Consider the following 20164-nt stretch of genomic DNA (forward strand, 5'->3'; position numbering starts at 1 on the left):
TTTGTACTGTGTTTAATTAATATTATGATGAACCTTTCTTTCTTTCTTTCTTTCTTTCTTTCTTTCTTTCTTTCTTTCTTTCTTTCTTTCCTTCTCTTTTATACAGTTATTATACATGTCCAGCTTTTCTTGCGTTTTATATGGACAACAGTGGAAATACTTCGCACTTCGTTGCTACACTTTTCTTGGACTTGAGCCATTTATAGGCTACATTATCTACATCAATAGCACATTTTTATTTACATTTTAGTTTAAAGCATCCTACCAAGTTAATTAAGGTAAAAACATCAAGAATCATGCCAACCGAGGGTTATGGATAGGATTAGGGTGACCTTCTCATGCTAGTCAATAAAGTAAATGATAGTCCCTAGCTAGCTACTGTAGGATAAGACCAAAGAGTGCAGTGTGGAACGTGAGGATGAGCGTTTCTGACCCTTTAATAGGCTTTATTTACCTAATTTGGTAATGCTAAGAGGTTTTAAGAGTTTAAGGGAAACACTTTACATTCCTCCTCAGTAACAAGTTTAAAAAATATATATTTACAGAATCTTTATGACATCAGTGAATTAAATTGTAATAATATATTTTGGAAAAACTTCCAAATTCAGAGATTCAAATATTCTAAGAACATAGTAGGCAAATTAAATACATATAAGATTTATGTTGCCCTGACTGAGGGTGGAATATTCTCCAAACCTTCTACTATTTCATATTTCCACCAGCCATGATGTTTTAAAAGTTCCTCAACTAAACTTTTTTGTTTGTTAACATAGGGGTGTTACTATTTAGAAAGTTCTTCAAAATGTTTTTCCATCAAAACTGTAACTCAGTGGTAATTCAGTCAATAAAAATCAGTCAATTTTATTGCTGGTATGTAAGAGATTGTTTTATTTATTTTTTTTCGTTGTTTTGAATATAGAACAGCCGTGTGCTTTAGCAAAAACAGGAAAGCAGAAATTCTCAGTACAAAGACAATACATGGAAATACCTCCGGTTCCCTGAACACTGATACAGACTGAGATCACCCATATCACAATTACTGTATGTTATGTGTTAGTGAAAACTAGATTTATTTGTATCAATTTATATATTTTATTTAATTTACTGTTAAAATTTAAAAAAAAAAGTTTAATCAACAAAAATAGCATAACTGAAATGACATAAAAGTAATGTAAATTAAATAATAATAATAATAATAATTAATAATGTTAAGAACTTAGTTAAGTTATTTATTGTCTAATATGTAGTATTTTATAAATTATTGTTATTTATTTTTTTATGACGTATTTAATAAATATTATAAATGTAATAAAACAATTATTATATTTTGGCATATATCAAAAATAAAAAAAATGCACTGATAATGCTTTTAAACAACTTTATCAAAACATCTCTGAGACGTCCTAGAGAAAATATTCAGGGCGGTAAACTACATCTAGTACTTTTAAGCCATAGAGCCAAGAATAGAGTGAGAATAGAGAGCAGAAAAAAGTGTCAGAGTAAAAAATATGCAATGGTAGTTCATTTTCCTTTGAGAAAGACCTAAATGAAAAAGTGTTTAGTGAGCTATCTATTGTCAGTTGAAAAGGCCTCAGCTTCATTGATAGACATGTATTGATCCAGAGATCATGGCCTTGATGGCCAGCACTTCGAGCAGCCTTCAGAAGCAACAAAAGAGAAGCGGATCGCTGAACGAAAAAGAGTCCCAAATGGACTGAAGGAAGATTTATTTACACAGGCGCTTCAAAGAGAAAAGAGGATTATTTATGATCAATTTCAAATTCTTGTTTAATGTGAGTGTAATATATTCAGACCAGAGTGTCACAATATACATAACATCAACTGCATTCATTCATAATGGAAACACTGTTGATGATGTACTGAGATGTTATTTGCTTTGTAATCCAACCAGAATTAAACTAATCCAACAAATTAAATTAGTGATCATTTAAAAAAAAAACTTTGGTTTTATTTAGTAAATTTTTTTGAAACTATTGACCATGGATATTTTTTATTAGTACTGACAGTTAACTAATTATTAATAAAAATCCATACTAATAATAAAAAGTATCAGTACATAATCCGTTTTAAAATATTATTTCACTTTTTGTGATAAATGCTACAGGTCAGACAAAATCCTTCAAAGTTATCCTAATATCTGTATAATACACCTTTATTAAAAGGAAACAAAAAAAGTTGATTTATTGATATTTGTTAAGAGGTAACTAAAAATCTAAAAATAAAATATTTTATCACTCAGATATTTCTATGGATGAATATAAGCCAATGTAAGAAACACTTGTAGTACATTATGCATGCAAATGTTCCACTTTTATTCATTTTTATCCACTGATTTTCAGATGCATGGTACATTTCATCTTTTATACTGTGTATCCTCACAGCCACCACCCATTCAAACAAAGTCTAAAGTCAGAAATGAATTTGAAAGTATTTCCATAGAAACGAGATTCTAAACAACTTCAACAGAGACATTTTCCACAGTATGATGTTTGTAATTGAGCCATGCTAGCCACAACAAAGTCTTTAATGCAGTAACTCCCAGGCATCAAAGAAAAAAAAATCCTGAAAAAAGCTTTAACAAATGGCATTGATTTCATGCACTGGCCCCCATGCTGACACACAAAAAGTGTTCTCCTACTAGCTGTTGTATGAACATAACCGTGACATGCTTGACAAAGATTGTAAAATGGAATTTATCCAGAGTAGAAACAACCAAGTGGAGCATAATCCATGCATAACCGATCATCTTTTCAATCTTTGTAATTTGTTTGTTATTAAGATGAGCACCGATGGAAAACTGTCTATAGCACACAGCATTATATGGAATTCTTCTTTGCATGAAATAATAATCTTACTTTATCACATCATGGACAAAATCATAAGACACTGCATCCAGAACCTCTTGACTAGAAGCAGATATGTAAGAGATTGTGGCTCAGACTTTACCTTTCCTGCGTTGACCCCTGCCTCTGCGTGATGGAGGCGCGTGTGCCAGGCGTTGGTGATAATTTCCTTTGCTTTCTACCTTCTCTGACCTCTTAGCCACCTGTAACTGGTCCTCGGGTAGACACGTGCAGTGGCACTTGCAGTGACCTGACGCATGTGCTGAGCAGGTGCACAGGAATGCAAGCCAGAGCAGCCATAATGAGAGCTGCATCTTCACATGGAAAAGATCCACAACGAAACACTTGTCTTCTCTGCTCTTTCACTGTTCACTTATTCCTTTGGGAGCTTTAGCTGATGATCGCTACAGGAAGACCTGTAAGTTATTTGGGGATTGTTATAAAGAATTTTCTTTATGTTCCACCAGTGCTTTTTTCACTTTCCCTCCCTCTCTCTCTCTCTCTCTTTATCGCTCTCTCTCGCTCTCTCTCTCTTTCTCTCTCTCTCTCCCTCCCTCTCCCTCGCTTTCTCTCCTCTCTGTTCCCTTTTGGGAAAGAACTTGGAGGACACAATGATTGAAAAACAAGTTTGAGACCTCATGCTGGGAGCAAGGAGGAGAAGGAGGAGAGGGACGGGGTGCTGTCTCCTCCAACAACATCTGTGTCATTCGTTCTGCACGTCCCATAGATAGAAAACAAGGCTGGGATGTGGGGCCAGGAGGGGTTGGGTAGGGGGTTTGATAGGCGATGCAAGGCAATGGAGGGAGGATGGGCTCTTTATTGGTGAGCATCATTTTCATTAATAACTTTCATTAAGTGTTAAGCCATCTTTCTCTTTCTTAAACCATCAAACGGCCAAAAAGAAATCATCATGCATCATGTCCATACCACTCATCTTGGGCAAATTGATGCACTCATCTTACTTCGTTCTGAGCTTACCACATACCATTATAGAAAAGCTATAGAGAGGCCAAGAGGGAGTGTTTTCAAACAAATCTGACCTTCCCCAATGGCTTTAGTGGCTTGCCTAGCATGAAAGGCACTGCTTTTGTTGTGACCCATTCAGAGATTCCAGACTATTTTTCGATCTCAAACTCGTCTTTTATCTTCTCCGGGGCGATGAAAACGTCGAGCCGAGCAACTGAAATCGCTAATGCAACTGGAACATTTTCACTTGTTAAGTAGAAGTTGTTTCACCATAAATGAATGCCATTTCATTTTCACCCAAAACATATCAATTAATCTGACAGCAGGAATTTCGTGGCTTTTGATTGCTGAGGGAAAGACAGGCAAGGAAAAAAAGGCACAAAGGAGGCATTTTTTCCTGCCACCCCCCATCAGTGGCAAAACAGTTTGGAAAAGGGTTTGCCCTGGGCACAAAGAGCTAGGAGAAATTTGTCCTTGCCTGTTCACACAGTATGGGGCTCAAACATCATCGTGGCTGAGTGGTCAGAATCAAACAACAGGGAAAAAGCGATTAGTCTCATATAGACAGACCCAGTGTCAGTCTCTCCAGGCCCACTGATTCGCTTCACTGTGAACACAAGGACCATGCTGGGCAACAAGCCTGACCTGTTCTGGGCTTAAACCCCACAACTTCCTAAGTTTAGGCTGGAGACCACACACATGTTAGTGTGAACATGTGGAAATTAGGAACTTTGAGTTCATATGTGGCAAAGAATAAAGTAACATTACTGTATACAGTATATCCAATACATTCTCCTTAAGGATTGGTTGTTAATGGTACTAGCTTTCTAAAAGGTAAGATTCTGAGTGTGATTCACTACTGCCACGCATTTGGATGTCCTAAGGAATCGTGACCAAACAGGTTCAAAATTACCTGGATTTTGGCAAATTTGGTGTCTTGTTAATATAATAGCACAACAACGCACAACCCCATACTGCACACACATCACATGTGGTCTGAGTGTCCATCACAGACAACATGCTCAGTATATTTTACTCCAAGTGATTTCCAAGTTTTGAAATCAATAATGGGGGAATTGGGTGATAAGACCTATCAGCTGGATCAGTTGCTGTACATGCAACTGGAATCATTTTTTTTCTTGAGGAATACAAACACTCATTAAGCTCTTGAATGTTTGCATGGGATGACACAAAGATTAGGTAAAAATGACACTAAAATGTAAATAAATAAAAGTTTTTCTACTGGCTTATTCTCATATATAGACATTTCATTCATATACACAGGTTCATATATTGGAACTTCTTTTATTTCATTCATTCATTCATTCATTCATCTTCTACCGCTTATCCGAACTACCTCGGGTCACGGGGAGCCTGTGTCTATCTCAGGCGTCATTGGGCATCAAGGCAGGATACACCTTGGACGGAGTGCCAACCCATCGCAGGGCACACACACTCTCATTCACACACTATGGACAATTTTCCAGAGATGCCAATCAACCTACCATGCATGTCTTTGGACCGGGGAGGAAACCGGAGTACCCGGAGGAAACCCCAGAGGCACGGGGAGAACAAGCAAACTCCACACACACAAGGCGGAGGCGGGAATCGAACCTCCAACCCTGGAGGTGTGAGGCGAACGTGCTAACCACTAAGCCACCGTGCCCCCCACTTCTTTTCTACAGATGAAACTGCATTTCATATAAAAGGTTCATATCAAAATGAAACCACTGGGAGAAATCACACAGTTTCATGAATAAAAATAAGAATTTGATGTGAACAAGCATTCAAATATGAAAAAATATAAATGGGTTAGGGCAAGGGTGCGTATTAGCAAACTGCATTTCTTCATGAATGAGATAAAACTAACAGAACCTTGATTTCTTTAGAAATATTTTTACATCAACCATAATGTGCACACTGACCACCACCCCTATCATTGCCTCACCATGGAGACCCATTTATCCGGCTCTACATAGAGCACCGCATCCCTGTTAAAAATGTCAAACGCCACGCTTCAAGCCACCTCAGGACATCAGGACTGGGCAGAGATTGTCTATAGCTGCCTGCAATGACCCATCAAACAAGGCCAGGAGTTGGGACTTTGAGATAATCCCCTCTGTGGAAAGAGAGGGAGAGAAAGAATAAAAAAAGAAACAGTTGGGGGTTGGAGATGGGAGGTGCATGAGGCTGTGACAGCACCTCAAGCCTTCACACAAAAGGAGTAATGGTGCAGGACTGAGAGGCAGTGAGAAAATCCACACTTGTATTGCCAAAAATACATCAACCATTGCCTGGGTAACCATTACAAGCCCATGCTTTAGGCTTTAAGTGAAGGAAAGCCACTAAAGTAATCTCGACTTGAGAATTCCAAACTCAAACTGTCCCCGCCCTTGCAATCAGGGTTTACCGTTTATGTGGCCATCAGCTACCAGTTTTGAAATAAAGGAAGTGATTTTAGAAGTGATTCCTGATAGAGACCTTCCTCACAAAAAGCATTACACTATTACACTACTACTACCACAAATAATAATAATAATTTATTTTAAAATATTACTACTTAACCTATATATATTTTAACTAATTAACATTATTATTATTATTATTATTATTATTATTATTGTTGTTGTTGATGAGATTATATCAGTTAAACAACAACAATAATATAATTGTTCTTGTTGTTATTATTACATATCTTAGGCTATTTTTTTTTTTTTTTTTTTTAAACATTTACATTTTCTCCACTGGGCAGAGCCAGAGTAACTCACATAACTACTCAATACAGCAGGATAATAAGATATGATCTTAGACCTTAGCCCTCAACATGAGATCCAGACTCTACAGACTAGACTCTTAGGGTTAGGATTAGGACTAAAAGGTCAGTGACATGCCGAGAAAAGGAGGCAGGAGCAAAAGCAAAAGGAGGAGGTGGGAGCAGGAGTTCTGCTTGAGTGGATCACAAAAGAGCATCTACTCCTCTCCCCCTCCCACTTTCCCCACCCCTTTTTTCTCTCTCCGTCCCCCTCTGCTATCCTGCTTCTACTCTCCTACCCCAAACCCCAGTACCCACACCCACATCCTAGGCTAACACCTCTCTATCCCTGGATCTCCATTTCCTTCGGTTTCCTTTTCTCTGTCTCTCTCACGTCTCTTTGTATGTCCAGTTGGCTGCACCACAAAAGCTCCCGCTCAGACTCCCAATGAGAACTGCTGCCCTAGTCGCTTTGTTCGACTCATTTTCCCACTCCCTGGAGAGAGAAGAGAGTCACAACCAGCATGAAAACCAACTGAGACCTGAGGTGTGGAGAAAGAAAGCGAGAAAGGAACAGAAAGAAAGACGGTAGAAGAAACACTATCCTATGCAAGAAAACTAGAGGTGGAGGTCATACTGCTGATCAGCATTGTGTTTTCTTCTGATAATACCATGCTGTTAAATAAACTGATATTGCACACCAAACACAAATTCTGAAGTGTTAACCTATAGGTCTAGTAGCCATCTGCAGAAATAATTATTTAATGATTTCTGAATGATTCCTAAATGATTCATTTAATGATTCTGTAATTATGGAGGTCAGAATAACTCTAACATCATTGCAGAACTCCATTTATTCCCTTGCTCCTCTACACAACCATTGCTCCATCTATCCATCTATTAGCCCTCAGAAAGCCTCAGTGTTGAGATGTGGGCCGGAACTAATAGGATTGGATTTGATTCATTAGATTCTCTTTCATCAGACTGGTTGGAATTTCACTGCACGTCCTTCCCAGCTCCCTGATCTCCTTCTCATTTATTTTTTTAAGAAGCTTGAGATGTGGGAGATCACACAACTGAGGCCAAATATCAAATATTAAATTTTTGTCCCTTCCACTAGATAGACTGATACACTGTCAGACATGAGCACAGGTCTGTTATAGAGGGAGATATCAGGCACAGATGGTACATGATGAATGATTAGGTAGATATGAAAAGCTTTTTCCTGGTGAGCCCACATTCCAAAAAACACAAACTCATACAGAATCTGTAAAGCATTTAGTAAAAGCTGTTCAATTATAAATAAAGAACTTTTTATAATAGGACAGCATAGCAGATTTTCTTTTAAAGGGGCAATCTGTATGGCTCTTATTTATTCAAATTCCCATTTCCAATTAGTAAATAACATTTAAAGGCACTAAAAGGATGTGAGAGTTGTTTACCGACTCAAGAAGATAATCTCTGGAAAATCTGCCAATACCGCTTCAGGCGTTTAGAACTGTGTAGCAACAAAGAGAATGAATGGAGCCTGAGTTAGTGTTTCAAAAGATGTGGACCAGCCAAACTGTTTACAGACTCTAAACAAACTCTCTTTTATTCGATGCAAACACTAGACCCCAGCAAGCTTCATAATGTATTCGGTGTACACAGTACACACACAAACATTCACATGAATTAAGTGCTATAATGATGTCCGTCTCTCTTATAGGTATATGAACTTTTTACTAATGTGCTACAATAAAAAAAAAAATCACATTACAATCAAATTAATCAACTTGCACAGCTTGACATCCTGCTGAAGCACCCAATTCTCCTCATAGCGCTTTTGTCACACTGTGTAAAGAGACAGTATTTAAAAGAATGCTTCTGGTGAGCCAAATTAGCATGTTAAAATGGTGCAGAGCTGATGAAATGTCTGGTTTGTGTTGTCCGTATGGACAATAAGGGGTAGCAGGTCACCAGTTAATAGAGTGGCACCAATTCTTGACTAAATCACTCACAGTTAATAATACTGAGATTTGTATTACGCAAAACATTATACAAATAAATAGCAATAAAAATGGTTTAATTAAAAAATACAACCAGCAACTACAAAAGTGAGAAACATAGCTACATATTTAGTTGCTCATTGGGCCGACAATTTTTTTATCTGAAGAGACATACAACTGAGACAGCACACAACAGAGCACCTGACGTCATGCACATGTGGTGTTGGGATTTGAACAAATTCCCAATCTGTAGTCCAAAGCTTTTAGAATTTATTCAATCACCTGAAAACAACAAAGTAACTCAATACATTTTCTGATGGCTTAAAACTGGAGATAATCAAAATTATATCTCTGCCTTTACTGTAGCAGCTTGGTTTTTACAGTAGTCCACTTTTTTCAGTCAGAACATGGTCCAGTAATCTGATCTGGCCAGCAGACAAACACTGGAGCCTCTCTGTATGGGCCTCTCATGTGAAGTCAGCCTCACTGATGTTGAGGGAACTGTGGCCCTGGTCTAGTGGGGTCTCAGGGGCTTGGCATATACCGGCTCCAGGAGGTGGAAGGGTAAGAGAAGGAATAGAGACACCAGGAAGACTACAGTCGCTACCGCCAGGAGCACGTAACGGCCGATGAAGAAGGTGTCCACAATCTGAAACACAGCAGATTAGACCGTTATAAACATGGCAGCATTGACACTATTTTAGACAAAAGCGAACGCTAGTTTGTAATCTTCATTTCTCCGCTAGAGGTCAGCAGAACTCCTTCGTGAAAGTGACTCAGAGGCTCAAATGCTACAAAATGCACTTTGCACTCCATTTGCTTATTTCTTTCTTATATACACTATCGATGTTGTGTAATTATGATCATATCTGATCATCTTTTTGAAATGCCTGATCACAAATAGAAAATCTGCCCTGTTGTCAAATAAAAAAATAAAACAACACCGTTTTGCACTTTACTCCCAGGTGTGCTTTAGTTCTCCTTAAAATGAGATTTGAAATCTTTTCGGGTTTGTATTTAAGTGTGCGTGTTAAACATCAAGATTCAGGCGAAGAAATAATAAAGAAACAGACGTACCTATAGCTATGTTAAGAACAGTGTGTGTGTGTGTGTGTGTGAGAGAGAGAAAGAAAGCTTCAGCATGTGTGTGTGTGTGTGTGTGTGTGTGAGTGAGTGAGTGAGTGAGAGAGAAAGCTTGAGCATGTGTGTGTGTGTGTATGAGAGAGAGAGAGAGCGAGAGAGAGAGAGAGAGAGAGAGAAATTGTGTGAATGTGTGTAAAAGTATGACAGACATGAACAAGGAGATAGAGAATGAGAAATAACTAATGTGTGTGTGTGTGTGTGTGTGTGTGTGTGTGTGTGTGTGTGAGAGAGAGAGAGATAGAGAGAGAGGAAGAAAAATTGTGTGAATGTGTGTAAAAGAATGACAGACATGAACAAGGAGATAGAGAACGAGAAAGAACGTGTGTGTGTGCACGAATGGGGGAGGGCATCGTCTCCAGTGGATGCAGTGTTCTCTCGTTTAACGCATCTCACTTTCTAATTTGCCAATTAGCCGGCTAGCGAAGCAAGGAGCTTTGGCCATGTTTTATTAATGCGGCATTGAGTGAGCCGTGCCCAGATCCTGTTTGGGGCCAGCCTAATTGGCACTGTGATATGTTTTTGTACAACAGCGAAGGCTCCAGCATTTCTTATACAACAGACCGCCACTTATCAGGAGAAGCTGAGGATCTGCTGAAACTTTTAGCACAGGCAGCAGAGCAGGAGCACACAGTCCTGGGTGACTTGCTCTCCACATGCACTTAGAACTGAAAAAGAGCATTCATTTGTGTATAAAGCAGTTCTGATATTGTGTTCATAGCAATAATTATTTATACGTTTATTTGATCTAGAAAAAAACAAAAAACATACAGGTATACTTATCCATATTTTAGCATTTTTTGCACTAAAAGTATCTTAATAGGTGACACATTTGGGACTCACCTTCAGAGAAAATTCACAGCTCTGCTGTTTAAATCCCAGGCTGTGTAAAGTAGCTGGTTAGCCATCTACAATTCTGTCTACTTAAACGACTATGCCACACATTGTACACAGTGCTAGAGATAGTTTGAAATGTCAACAGCAATGATATATATCTTATTTCGTATGTATAGTATACATATTCAAGAGTATTTAGGTATGCATGATAATGGCTGAAACGCTAATCATGATTAGTGAAATAATTATTCAATTATTATTCAGCTAATTTTGAAACTCAACTTTTTTCAGTTTATTTTTTTTTATTCAAAAGTATATTGTACAATTCAGTGCATCCCTTAACAAGGACAGATCTATCCAGCCATTTCTCTGTAGTGCTTATCCTACAGAGGGTTGCAGAGAGCCTGGAGTCTGTCCCAGGGGACTCAGGACACAAGGCAGCTCACACACACACACACACACACACACACACACACACACACACACACACACACACACACGCACACACAGAAAGAGAGAGGGAGGGGCAGGACTCGAACCACCAACTCTGGAGGTACAAGGTAAACATGGAGACCATTAAGCCACCTTGCCCCTATTTGTAAAATCAAAAATACTGATTTAATTTTGTTCAGCTAATTTTGATTTTGTGATTGCATTATGTTGTGTGGCTGTTGTTTATTCATTCAAAGTTTATAATGTACATTTCCTTTACTTTGTACTTAATAACTGTGTATTCCTCATGTGGACAAATCATTCCATCAGAATAAGACTGCCGTGGTCATTTTCCCTGAGTAGGCATTAGAAATGACATTAAAATTCACTAATAAAGTGAATTGTCTCGTCCAATTAGAAGATCATATGAACGAATCGATATGTAATTGATAAGTATGTATGTATGAAGCTAGAATCTGTAACCATTCAATACAATAAGACAGGATGTGCTGTTACAGGAAAACAGTACTAGTGAGGTGTGACCTATCCTGGTGTGAAGCATCATTACAGTGACCATGCCAAAGCTGACTATTCTCCTGTTATAGTACCTTCTGAAGTGTTTTACTTCAACAACTAACAACTCTTTAGGTCTTTTATAGCTATGTTTAATGCAGAGGAGACCATAAGACCGTCAGCTAGCTCCTGTTATCATTTAATTAAAGTAGCTATAAATAGTCCCTGACCAGCCTCTTTTCTGTTCTCTCTCTTGAAGTATGTACGGATAATACAAAATGTAGCTTGTCGTGTTACTGGAAAACCAAAAGCACAAACTACTCTTCGCTGAAGACTTTTCCACAGTGAGAAAGTTAAAATAAAGGTTGTAACTTTATTTCGGATGTCTTTACTCAAATGTACTCACATATACTTGCTTTTAATTGGATGTAGCCGATGATGGCTGTTGTGCATATCTTGTGGTCATTTAAAGCAGTCCTTGTTTACATGATCAGAAATGAATGTGAGGTGTGGTGAATACCAATGGAAAAATGGGTCACTAAACTGAATTGTATAACTGAATTATCAACCTAACATCCTGTCTCAAATTACATAACTCCATACTATTCTACTCTTTTATTAACTCTCCTTATTCCCTATTATTTTTATTCATTCTATCTTTTAATTAGTTGCCTAAATTTTGTTATATTTATATGCACAGTCTAAGAAGGAGTGGCCAAGTTTTAATTTCCCTGCAAGTTGTATATATTATATAACTGTACATATAAGTAACGTACACATATATGGCAAATAAAATCTTAAATCTTGAGAGCATTATCAGTGCTTTTCACACTTGACATAGATAATCCTGGGACATTCTAAACAACGAGCAAAGGATATGGTTAACAATTAATCCTGGCTATTCATAATCTGACGCTTTAGTATGTACACTGTATATTCCTAAACCCTGGGTTAACATTTTTATGTAGATATTTGCAGTGTCAACAACAATGATTGAATAAATCCAGCACACGCCCACTTTTGGGTTTTCATCATTGAACATTTGATGGCTTTAGCAGGAATTAGTGTTAAATCTATAATAAATACAGAAATTACTGATTTATAACTTGCTCAAAAGCTCCAGGTTACAAAATTCGACTTTACTATACAGTATATAGTTGTAGAAAGGACATCACACTGATTTCTGATTACACTCTCCGGTGTCACCCAGATGAGGATTGGTTCCCTTTTGAGTCTGGTCCCTCTAGAGATTTTTTCCACATCGTCTCAGGAAGTTTTTCCTTGCCTTTGTTGCCTAAGGCTTCTTTATTGTGGATGAATATGTAATTACGTAAATATGTAAAAACTATTTAATTTTTATTGATATTTCTTTATATTTCTGCAAAGCTTGAATCAGAAATCTTGAGATAGTGTCCACTGTTAAAAGTGCTATACAAATAAAATGAGTGAAAAAACTACCCAGGTGTCCCAACTTTTGGAATTTTTTTTACAGTGTCAAGTATTTCACGCTCTCTACATCAAGCACTTCTATGAGGTCAGTTGTTTTGCTCCCCCGATGCTACTGAGCCGATACGAGGCACAGGATTTTTATTTCCTGATTGGTTGCCTGTTTCTAAGCATCTAACCGTAACATTCTAACACCGCATCATTTCACTGTACATGTGCGTGCAACCTGCAGTGTGAGGTTATCACCACAAAACCACTGCTAACCATGCTTCAGAGTAGGGTGTCAGTACCCTCTAACACCAAGTACATTCGAAACTTTTAAACATGACATTTAGAACAACGATAACTCAGAGTTAAGTGCCGTGTGAGAAGCCATACTACTAAAATGAACCCTTTCTCATCTTACAATTAGTGTTTGAATTTATCTCTCAAGAAGACCTGAAACCTACCAGAAAGCCAGTTTGAGTAACAGTTTTCTAGATTAGACAAGACTTTTGAATGGACAGTGATCACGACAACAGCAAAATGTTTTCTTCCTATCCTGTAGTGCTCTGTTTGCCTGTGTCTTCGGATTATTGGACTGTTCCTTGATTATGTTTTGCTGCCTTATCCTCCCTGCTTCGATCCCTGGATTTTATAAAGACTCTAAACTTGAAATCGAATAGTCAGTATACTGCTTTTAGGTCCACATCGGTCTCCCCTGACAGTTTTAAAGAGAAACAGGTCTCACTGTGGCCTACACACGAGTAACCAATAGTATCCAACTGGCTCTACTGAGCTCAAAAAAATAATAAATAAATATATGACTTTGAAGCACAAGCGTAATCATTGCCATGACATTTGTAACCATTTCACTTTGCTTTCACTTGTAGCTAAAATCTGAGTTCATCCTGTCCTACAGACGAATAGTCTCAAAAACAATAATAACCAGGACACCATGACTGGGTATTTCCTGATTATTAAAGTATGATTTAATGCTCAGTGACTGATTACTTTAGAAACTACTGTGTATTGTGATGGCTGTGTATTGTGATGTGTATTTTAATGACTATATTAAAAATATAGTTGTGATTTTCTGTGAAAATCTCAAAACTTTTATATTTAGTTTTTTTCTTATCCATCCTGTATTAACCTGAGGCTGAAAGGCAGAATGTAAACTGTGGCTGTGGTGTTGTGTGTGTGTCTGTGTGTGTGTGTGTGTGTGTGTGTGTGTGTGTGTTTGTTGGGGCAGTTTGGCAGAGAGGATACAGGTTTTTGGCAGAAACACATCGGGGGATATGCTGCTGGGTGTTTGTGCTACTCTGCTGTAGCAAAGAGATAAACCATACCAGGTCTTTGTGTTAAACACACATACACACAGACACACATACACACACACACCTTACAATGCAAGCAGCATGACAATTAGAAAATGTAAATTGGGAACAAGGTCATCTTGCATTTTTGTCTATTAGCTTGCATCCTTTCAGTGTAGCCCTGAAGCTCGGTTTGTAAACCTGACATTTAAATCTGTTTGGGGTAAAAATATCTGCACTCCACTCCTGTCCAAAGTAATCATTATAAATCCGTTACATCAACAGTGACATACAATGCATGATTACATAATGGATAGGAGCTGTGTACTGTCCATACACTAGTCCATGCATTCTGGTTAAAAAAAAAGAAGTCTAGAGTGTGTTATTTCACTTACCAACATGATTTGCCAGTAATTACAACCTTTAACTATGAATGAATGAATACTGAACAACATTCTGTGAATTATAACAGTTTATGGATTAATTTGATGTTGTGGAAAATCTGCAAGAAAAGTTAGGTTCTGTTATTACTTATGTAAAGACAGATAACCTGTCGTTTCTTCACTCGCATCTCATTCTCTCTCTCTCTCATGTCTTGAAGACTTTGCAAAGCACTGTTACTGTTACAAAGCACTGACACCAGAAACACCTGCAATAAATGTTAAATAAATGTCTCCTAAAAAAAAACCTAATCGGTATGAAATTATCATTTAAAGCATTTGTGGCAATGTCACAATGTTAAAAGCTACTGTTTTTAAAATTGTATTAAACTGAACATATATTGATGGAGTCTCCAGTGTCAGCATCAGTGTCTATAACAGTGTTTTTCCGGAATGTTCCAACGCTCTATTTTGTTTCCGGTGGCATTTTTTTTTGTCATAGCGCTTTTAACCATAAACATAGTCTCAAAGCAGCTTTACGTAAGTATATAAACAGAATAAAAATTGTGAAGTTTAAAAGTGAAATTAAGAAGTCTAAAAGTTAAAAGTGAAATTAAGTTCAGTCATTCATTCATCTTCTACCGCTTATCCGAACTACCTCGGGTCACGGGGAGCCTGTGCCTATCTCAGGCGTCATCGGGCATCAAGGCAGGATACACCCTGGACGGAGTGCCAACCCATCGCAGGGCACACACACACACACCCATTCACTCACACAATCACACACTAGGGACAATTTTTCCCAGAGATGCCAATCAACCTACCATGCATGTCTTTGGACCGGGGGAGGTAACCGGAGTACCCGGAGGAAACCCCCGAGGCACGGGGAGAACATGCAAACTCTACACACACTTAAATTAAGTTATTATATGTATATTGCTAACAATTTTCCCTTTTGAGCAAACCTTAGGTGATGGTGGCAAGGAAGAACTCCCGAGATGATATGAGCAAGAAACCTCTAGAGGAACTGGACTCAGAAGGGAACTCATCTCATCTCATTTGGGTGACACTGGATAGTAATAAATAAATAATGTCAGTTTGTAGTTGAGTGGAATTGAGCAACCAAGAGCTTCTGTAGAACAGGTCAGCGTCATTTACGAGTTACCACAGACCCAACACTAATTCCTGCCCGCCGAAGTCTTCAGATGATCGCTGATGTAGACCCGACCACAAAGCTGACAGACTCAACGATAGCTCAAAGAAGGCTCCAGACGGCCGTATCCACGGCAATAACAGCGTTACTGTCCATGCCTTTACTGCCTACTATACCTGAGCCTGACTACACCACAGCAGCTACTTGCTAACTAACCATCGCCTTATTTTTTATTTTTATCTTTTACAGAATTTGGCATAAACAATTAAAACCGACAGATGAACATTGCATGTATCTCAGCCTAGACACTTTTGCAGTTCTTTTTGCTGCTTAAAAAAATATAAGAAATATTCTTTGTAGTCTTAAACTTCAAGAATTTGGAGACACTCTGATGAACAAGACGTCTTATAAAGTAGCCCACATTCACTATGCACAATTCATTATATTCTGCTAAAGCTAGCGACATCACTGTTTACGTCTGTTTGAAGTCACTCGTCCTCAACTGGGAAATGGCTTCTACTTTTACTTCCATTTGAGATGATTCTACCCTTCTAAAATGTTTACACTAGACGGTAGAGTACACAATGCTTAGTGTGTAGTATGTCATTTGGGATGCTGCCTGTGTGAGTAAATGTGAAGTAGACTTAAAGAGAATTCTTTTTTGAGCCGCGCGTACATAAATAAAATATCAAAAGCGAACACAAAGGGAAAAACGAAAGAAAAGCAGAAAAGAAATGATCTGCATGTAGAATGGTTATAGCCCTCTCAAAATGTACTGTCATCTTCAGAATGTAGCATTCGAACAAACAAACAAAAAAAAATAATTTGATCAATATTAAAAATCCATCTAGAGACAACAGCACCACCGAGACGCATGTTTTCAATAAATCTATCAATGTGCTTAATAATTTTTTTTTACCAGTGTGTCCCTTGAAATAAAAAACGTTACACAATTAGACTTTTAGAGATATTCACTCACAAATGATAAAAGACAAAATCTGAGGGGTGGCCTGAAAAAGCAGATTTTAATCCTGTGTGCATTTATTCATTCTTCAGCTTATCCTGGTCAGAGTCACAGTGGATCCATTGTCTATCCTAGGAATGGGGTATGAGGTGGGGAGCATGTGTGTGGTTCTTCCTTAATGATGAAAATAACATACTAACCTGTGTTTCTTTAACAGGAGATGGTAATTCAGAGGCTCGAGGGAAGAGCACAAGGATCAAGGTGATGGTTAGAGCCAACAGCACCAAGGGAACAATCCCAAGCCTGATCAAAGAATAGATCATTATTCATTTAATATGTACATAAATTTAAATACATGGAGAAGATCTAAAAAAAAATGCACAGTATTGCTGCATAATGCAATGTATCATTTTGCACCAACAAAGAATGCTTGAGGTGAAAGAAATAATGATGCTTAAGTTGTGTTGTCCATGGCTGAGGCTGATCAGGATGTTCACAGCATATGCTATATTGAATATCAATCTGCTAGTGACAACTGCAGCAATAACAAGGAGGTAACTTTGTGGCCCAATTTAAATTGGGTTACTGCCCCAAAGTTAATTATTGACTAATAACAGTGTCATGAAATGTTTTATTCCTCAGTGACTTGCCAACACTAACATCTGTTTATAGTTAACTTTAATGTTGTAAAACATCCTTTAATTTTGTTAAAGAAGTTACTTCCTTTTATCACTTATTTTATAACAGCTATAAACAGTCACTCACTAAGCAAACTCTGTTTATTCCTCGCTCTCTCTCCACTTTAATAAAGCAAAAAAAGCTGCTGATTTTTTCTGAGAAGTGTTTTTGGTGGATGGATGGGTGGATAGATGGATGGATGTATAGGCTGATGGATGTTTGGATGGATGGAAGGATGAGTGGTTGGGTGTATGTATGGATAGAAGGGTGGGTGGATGAATGGGTTGGTGGGTGTTTGGAAGGATGGGTTTATGGATGGGTTGATAATTGATGCTCTTTAACACTGCATACATTTATTGTAACTCTACTCATTAAAAACAGGATAAAGTAAAGATTAATAAAGTGAATCTGAAGTGAAGAGAATTAATGAATGACTAGAATGAATAAGTGAAAATGATTGAATAAATGAATAAATGTTTTACTTCTTGCGCTTAAACACAGCATACATTTAAAAAGCGCTAATAAAGTTCATTAGACATCTCCACACTATTACAGGTTTATAGCAGACTGTAGTTAGTCTTTTCATATAGGTCTAAATATATTTTGCCCTTCATAAACTTTACAGGATTTAGAAACGTTTTCCAGACTGGCATCGAGCGAACATTATAATAAATAAAGTTTTTGCTTGCAAACCTTTTTCTAGGTTCCTAAATAATCTCACATTACATTAGCTCAGTGTGATTAAACTGCCCTTAGATGTAAAGAAAAAAGTGACTACTGAGGTGTGAGATGCCCTGCAGTGAATGTGTATTCCATCCTGGGTGTATTTTCACTTCAGTCTTAGAATATTGCAACCCTGATCAGAATAAAGTGGCTTTAAACTGAAAACTAATGTATGAACGGATTATTGTTTTGTGTGTTGCTCTTGTGTGTTTTGTACATTTGTTGTACAATGGCTGTAGACACCTGACCACCACACGCATACGGTTCTTCTCTAAACTTCTAGAATTTCTTTGTATGCTGTAGTAGTACAATTTCCTTTCACTGATATGATAATACCCATTTGAATGACATAGTCTACCAAGGACAGAGTGGAAGAACTCAGGAGCCCTGACCTCAACCCCAGTGAACACCTTCGAGATGAACTGGAACACTGACTCCAACCCATGACTACCTGACCTCACCAATGCACTTGTGGCTGAATGAGAAATCTAGTAAAAAGCTTTTCCAGAAGAGTGCAGGTTATTTTAACAGGAAAGATGGATTAAATCTGGAGAGGAATGTCCAACAAGCACATACTGTAAAGGGCATGATGGTCAGGTGTCCACAATCGTTTGGGCATGTAGTGTACTTGGGCATGTAGGGCACTTCAGTGTCACATTATTATGTAAGCTGGATAGTTGTGGTCTGACAACAAGCAAGAAAGAAAGCTATTGATGGACTTACCTGGTTGCAACAGCAGCACGGGACATGATGAGACTAAGGACCAGAGTCCCTATCCATATAAGGGCAATGAGGAAGACACCTGCCCCCACCCCCAGCACCCCGCCCATAACTCACCTGTACACCGTGTATTACACAGCAAACTGTCAAAAACAAAGGACATCACATTTAGAACTAAATCTAGTCTGCCAGTTTGAAAATAATCAGTTTTTATTAGTGTGTGGAACAAAGTTCAAACGTAACATCATCTTTGTGTTAGTCTGGTATACTTACATTTTAACTTGCAGAATATCGAGATCAGCTTTCTAATATAAGTTAAATGTTAAGCAAAAGCTCGGGTTTTCTCTTTATCCGCTAACCTGTTAGCCAAACAAGCTAATGTTGCTTCTGCTTACAGCAGATCACACTGTGGCGCTGTTGAAATTAGGCTGAATTTGGTTAGAAAAAAAAAATACAAACAAACACGCTTTCCAGACGAGTCAGGAAAAGCCCGCTATATCAATCATATTTGTCCATAGATACAAAGCTTGTTGTTGTCTGTCTTTACTTCCCGTGTTACGGAAACCAGCCAATCAGAGTAATCGGTTTGCTGCAACAGAATTCTGGGAAATGTGGTCCTCATGTAGTCCTCATGTAGTCTTGTTTTTTTTATTTGTTTTAAAATAAAATAATCACTAGTTTTGGCACTCTGAGATGTAAATATTCATTTCGCATGACTGACATAAATGTAGATGTAAATGAATAACAAAGTAACTAAGCTTACAATTTAAAGTTAAGGGCCCAGAAGTGTGGTATTAAACATGTTAGGACCACATTAAACTGTTTAAGTATGTCCTTTGTTAGAGTAGTCCAGGTACGGGTTTGTATATAGGTCGTTTTATTTTGTTTAGGGTTGTAAACATGCCATAACGAACTATTACGTTTTTATGAACTTTCCACTAACAGAGCACGTTACATCACTAATATTATTATGTTATGCCTATAAGATATTATTTATTGGCTTGATTGTTTTGAGTTATTGAGTTTTGGACTAATCACATTCAGATCAAGTGACCAGTCAAACAGATTAAGGCTATGTTAACATGGTAAAGCTTCAATAAGCAGCTATTGATTTGACCTTAATGGAAAGGGTATTCATGTGTTATTCAAGTACTTTGTAATGTGTTACCTTACAGGAGAGTTTTCATTTTTAATTTATTATCAAGAAATTGGAACTGTAATAATAGGGGTTTCAATTGGAAGGCAAGGGGTTCAGGTCGCTTATTTGCTAGCATGTTTGCCTCGAACCTCCATAGTGGGGGTTTCGGTTCACA

General features: G+C 37.8%; 1 protein-coding gene across 1 annotated transcript; it reads right to left on the reverse strand.

Annotated features, from left to right (window-relative positions):
* Positions 1-8818: 8818 nt before the first annotated feature.
* Positions 8819-19429, reverse strand: tmem218 (transmembrane protein 218). The gene is made up of 4 exons (XM_060896343.1): positions 19125-19429; positions 18855-18994; positions 16931-17033; positions 8819-9219 (listed from the first exon to the last, which is right to left on the reverse strand). The coding sequence occupies exons 2-4, from the start codon at positions 18959-18961 to the stop codon at positions 9085-9087; spliced, it is 345 nt and encodes a 114-aa protein (XP_060752326.1). The 5' UTR covers positions 18962-18994; positions 19125-19429; the 3' UTR covers positions 8819-9084.
* Between the last annotated feature and the right edge of the window lie 735 nt (positions 19430-20164).

The sequence above is a fragment of the Tachysurus vachellii genome, chromosome 20, assembly GCF_030014155.1.
Source record: "Tachysurus vachellii isolate PV-2020 chromosome 20, HZAU_Pvac_v1, whole genome shotgun sequence".
Lineage (NCBI taxonomy): Eukaryota > Metazoa > Chordata > Actinopteri > Siluriformes > Bagridae > Tachysurus > Tachysurus vachellii.

Bases quoted from the DNA above. Each gene is read 5' to 3' on its own strand.
- tmem218 (XM_060896343.1), bottom strand. From the start codon at position 18,961: ATGGGCGGGGTGCTGGGGGTGGGGGCAGGTGTCTTCCTCATTGCCCTT. The intron at 17,034-18,854 runs GTAAGTCCATCA...TTCTTTGATCAG, and splicing joins CGTGCTGCTGTTGCAACCAG to GCTTGGGATTGTTCCCTTGG. The intron at 9,220-16,930 runs GTTAGTATGTTA...GCTGTGTTTCAG, and splicing joins CTCCTGTTAAAGAAACACAG to ATTGTGGACACCTTCTTCAT.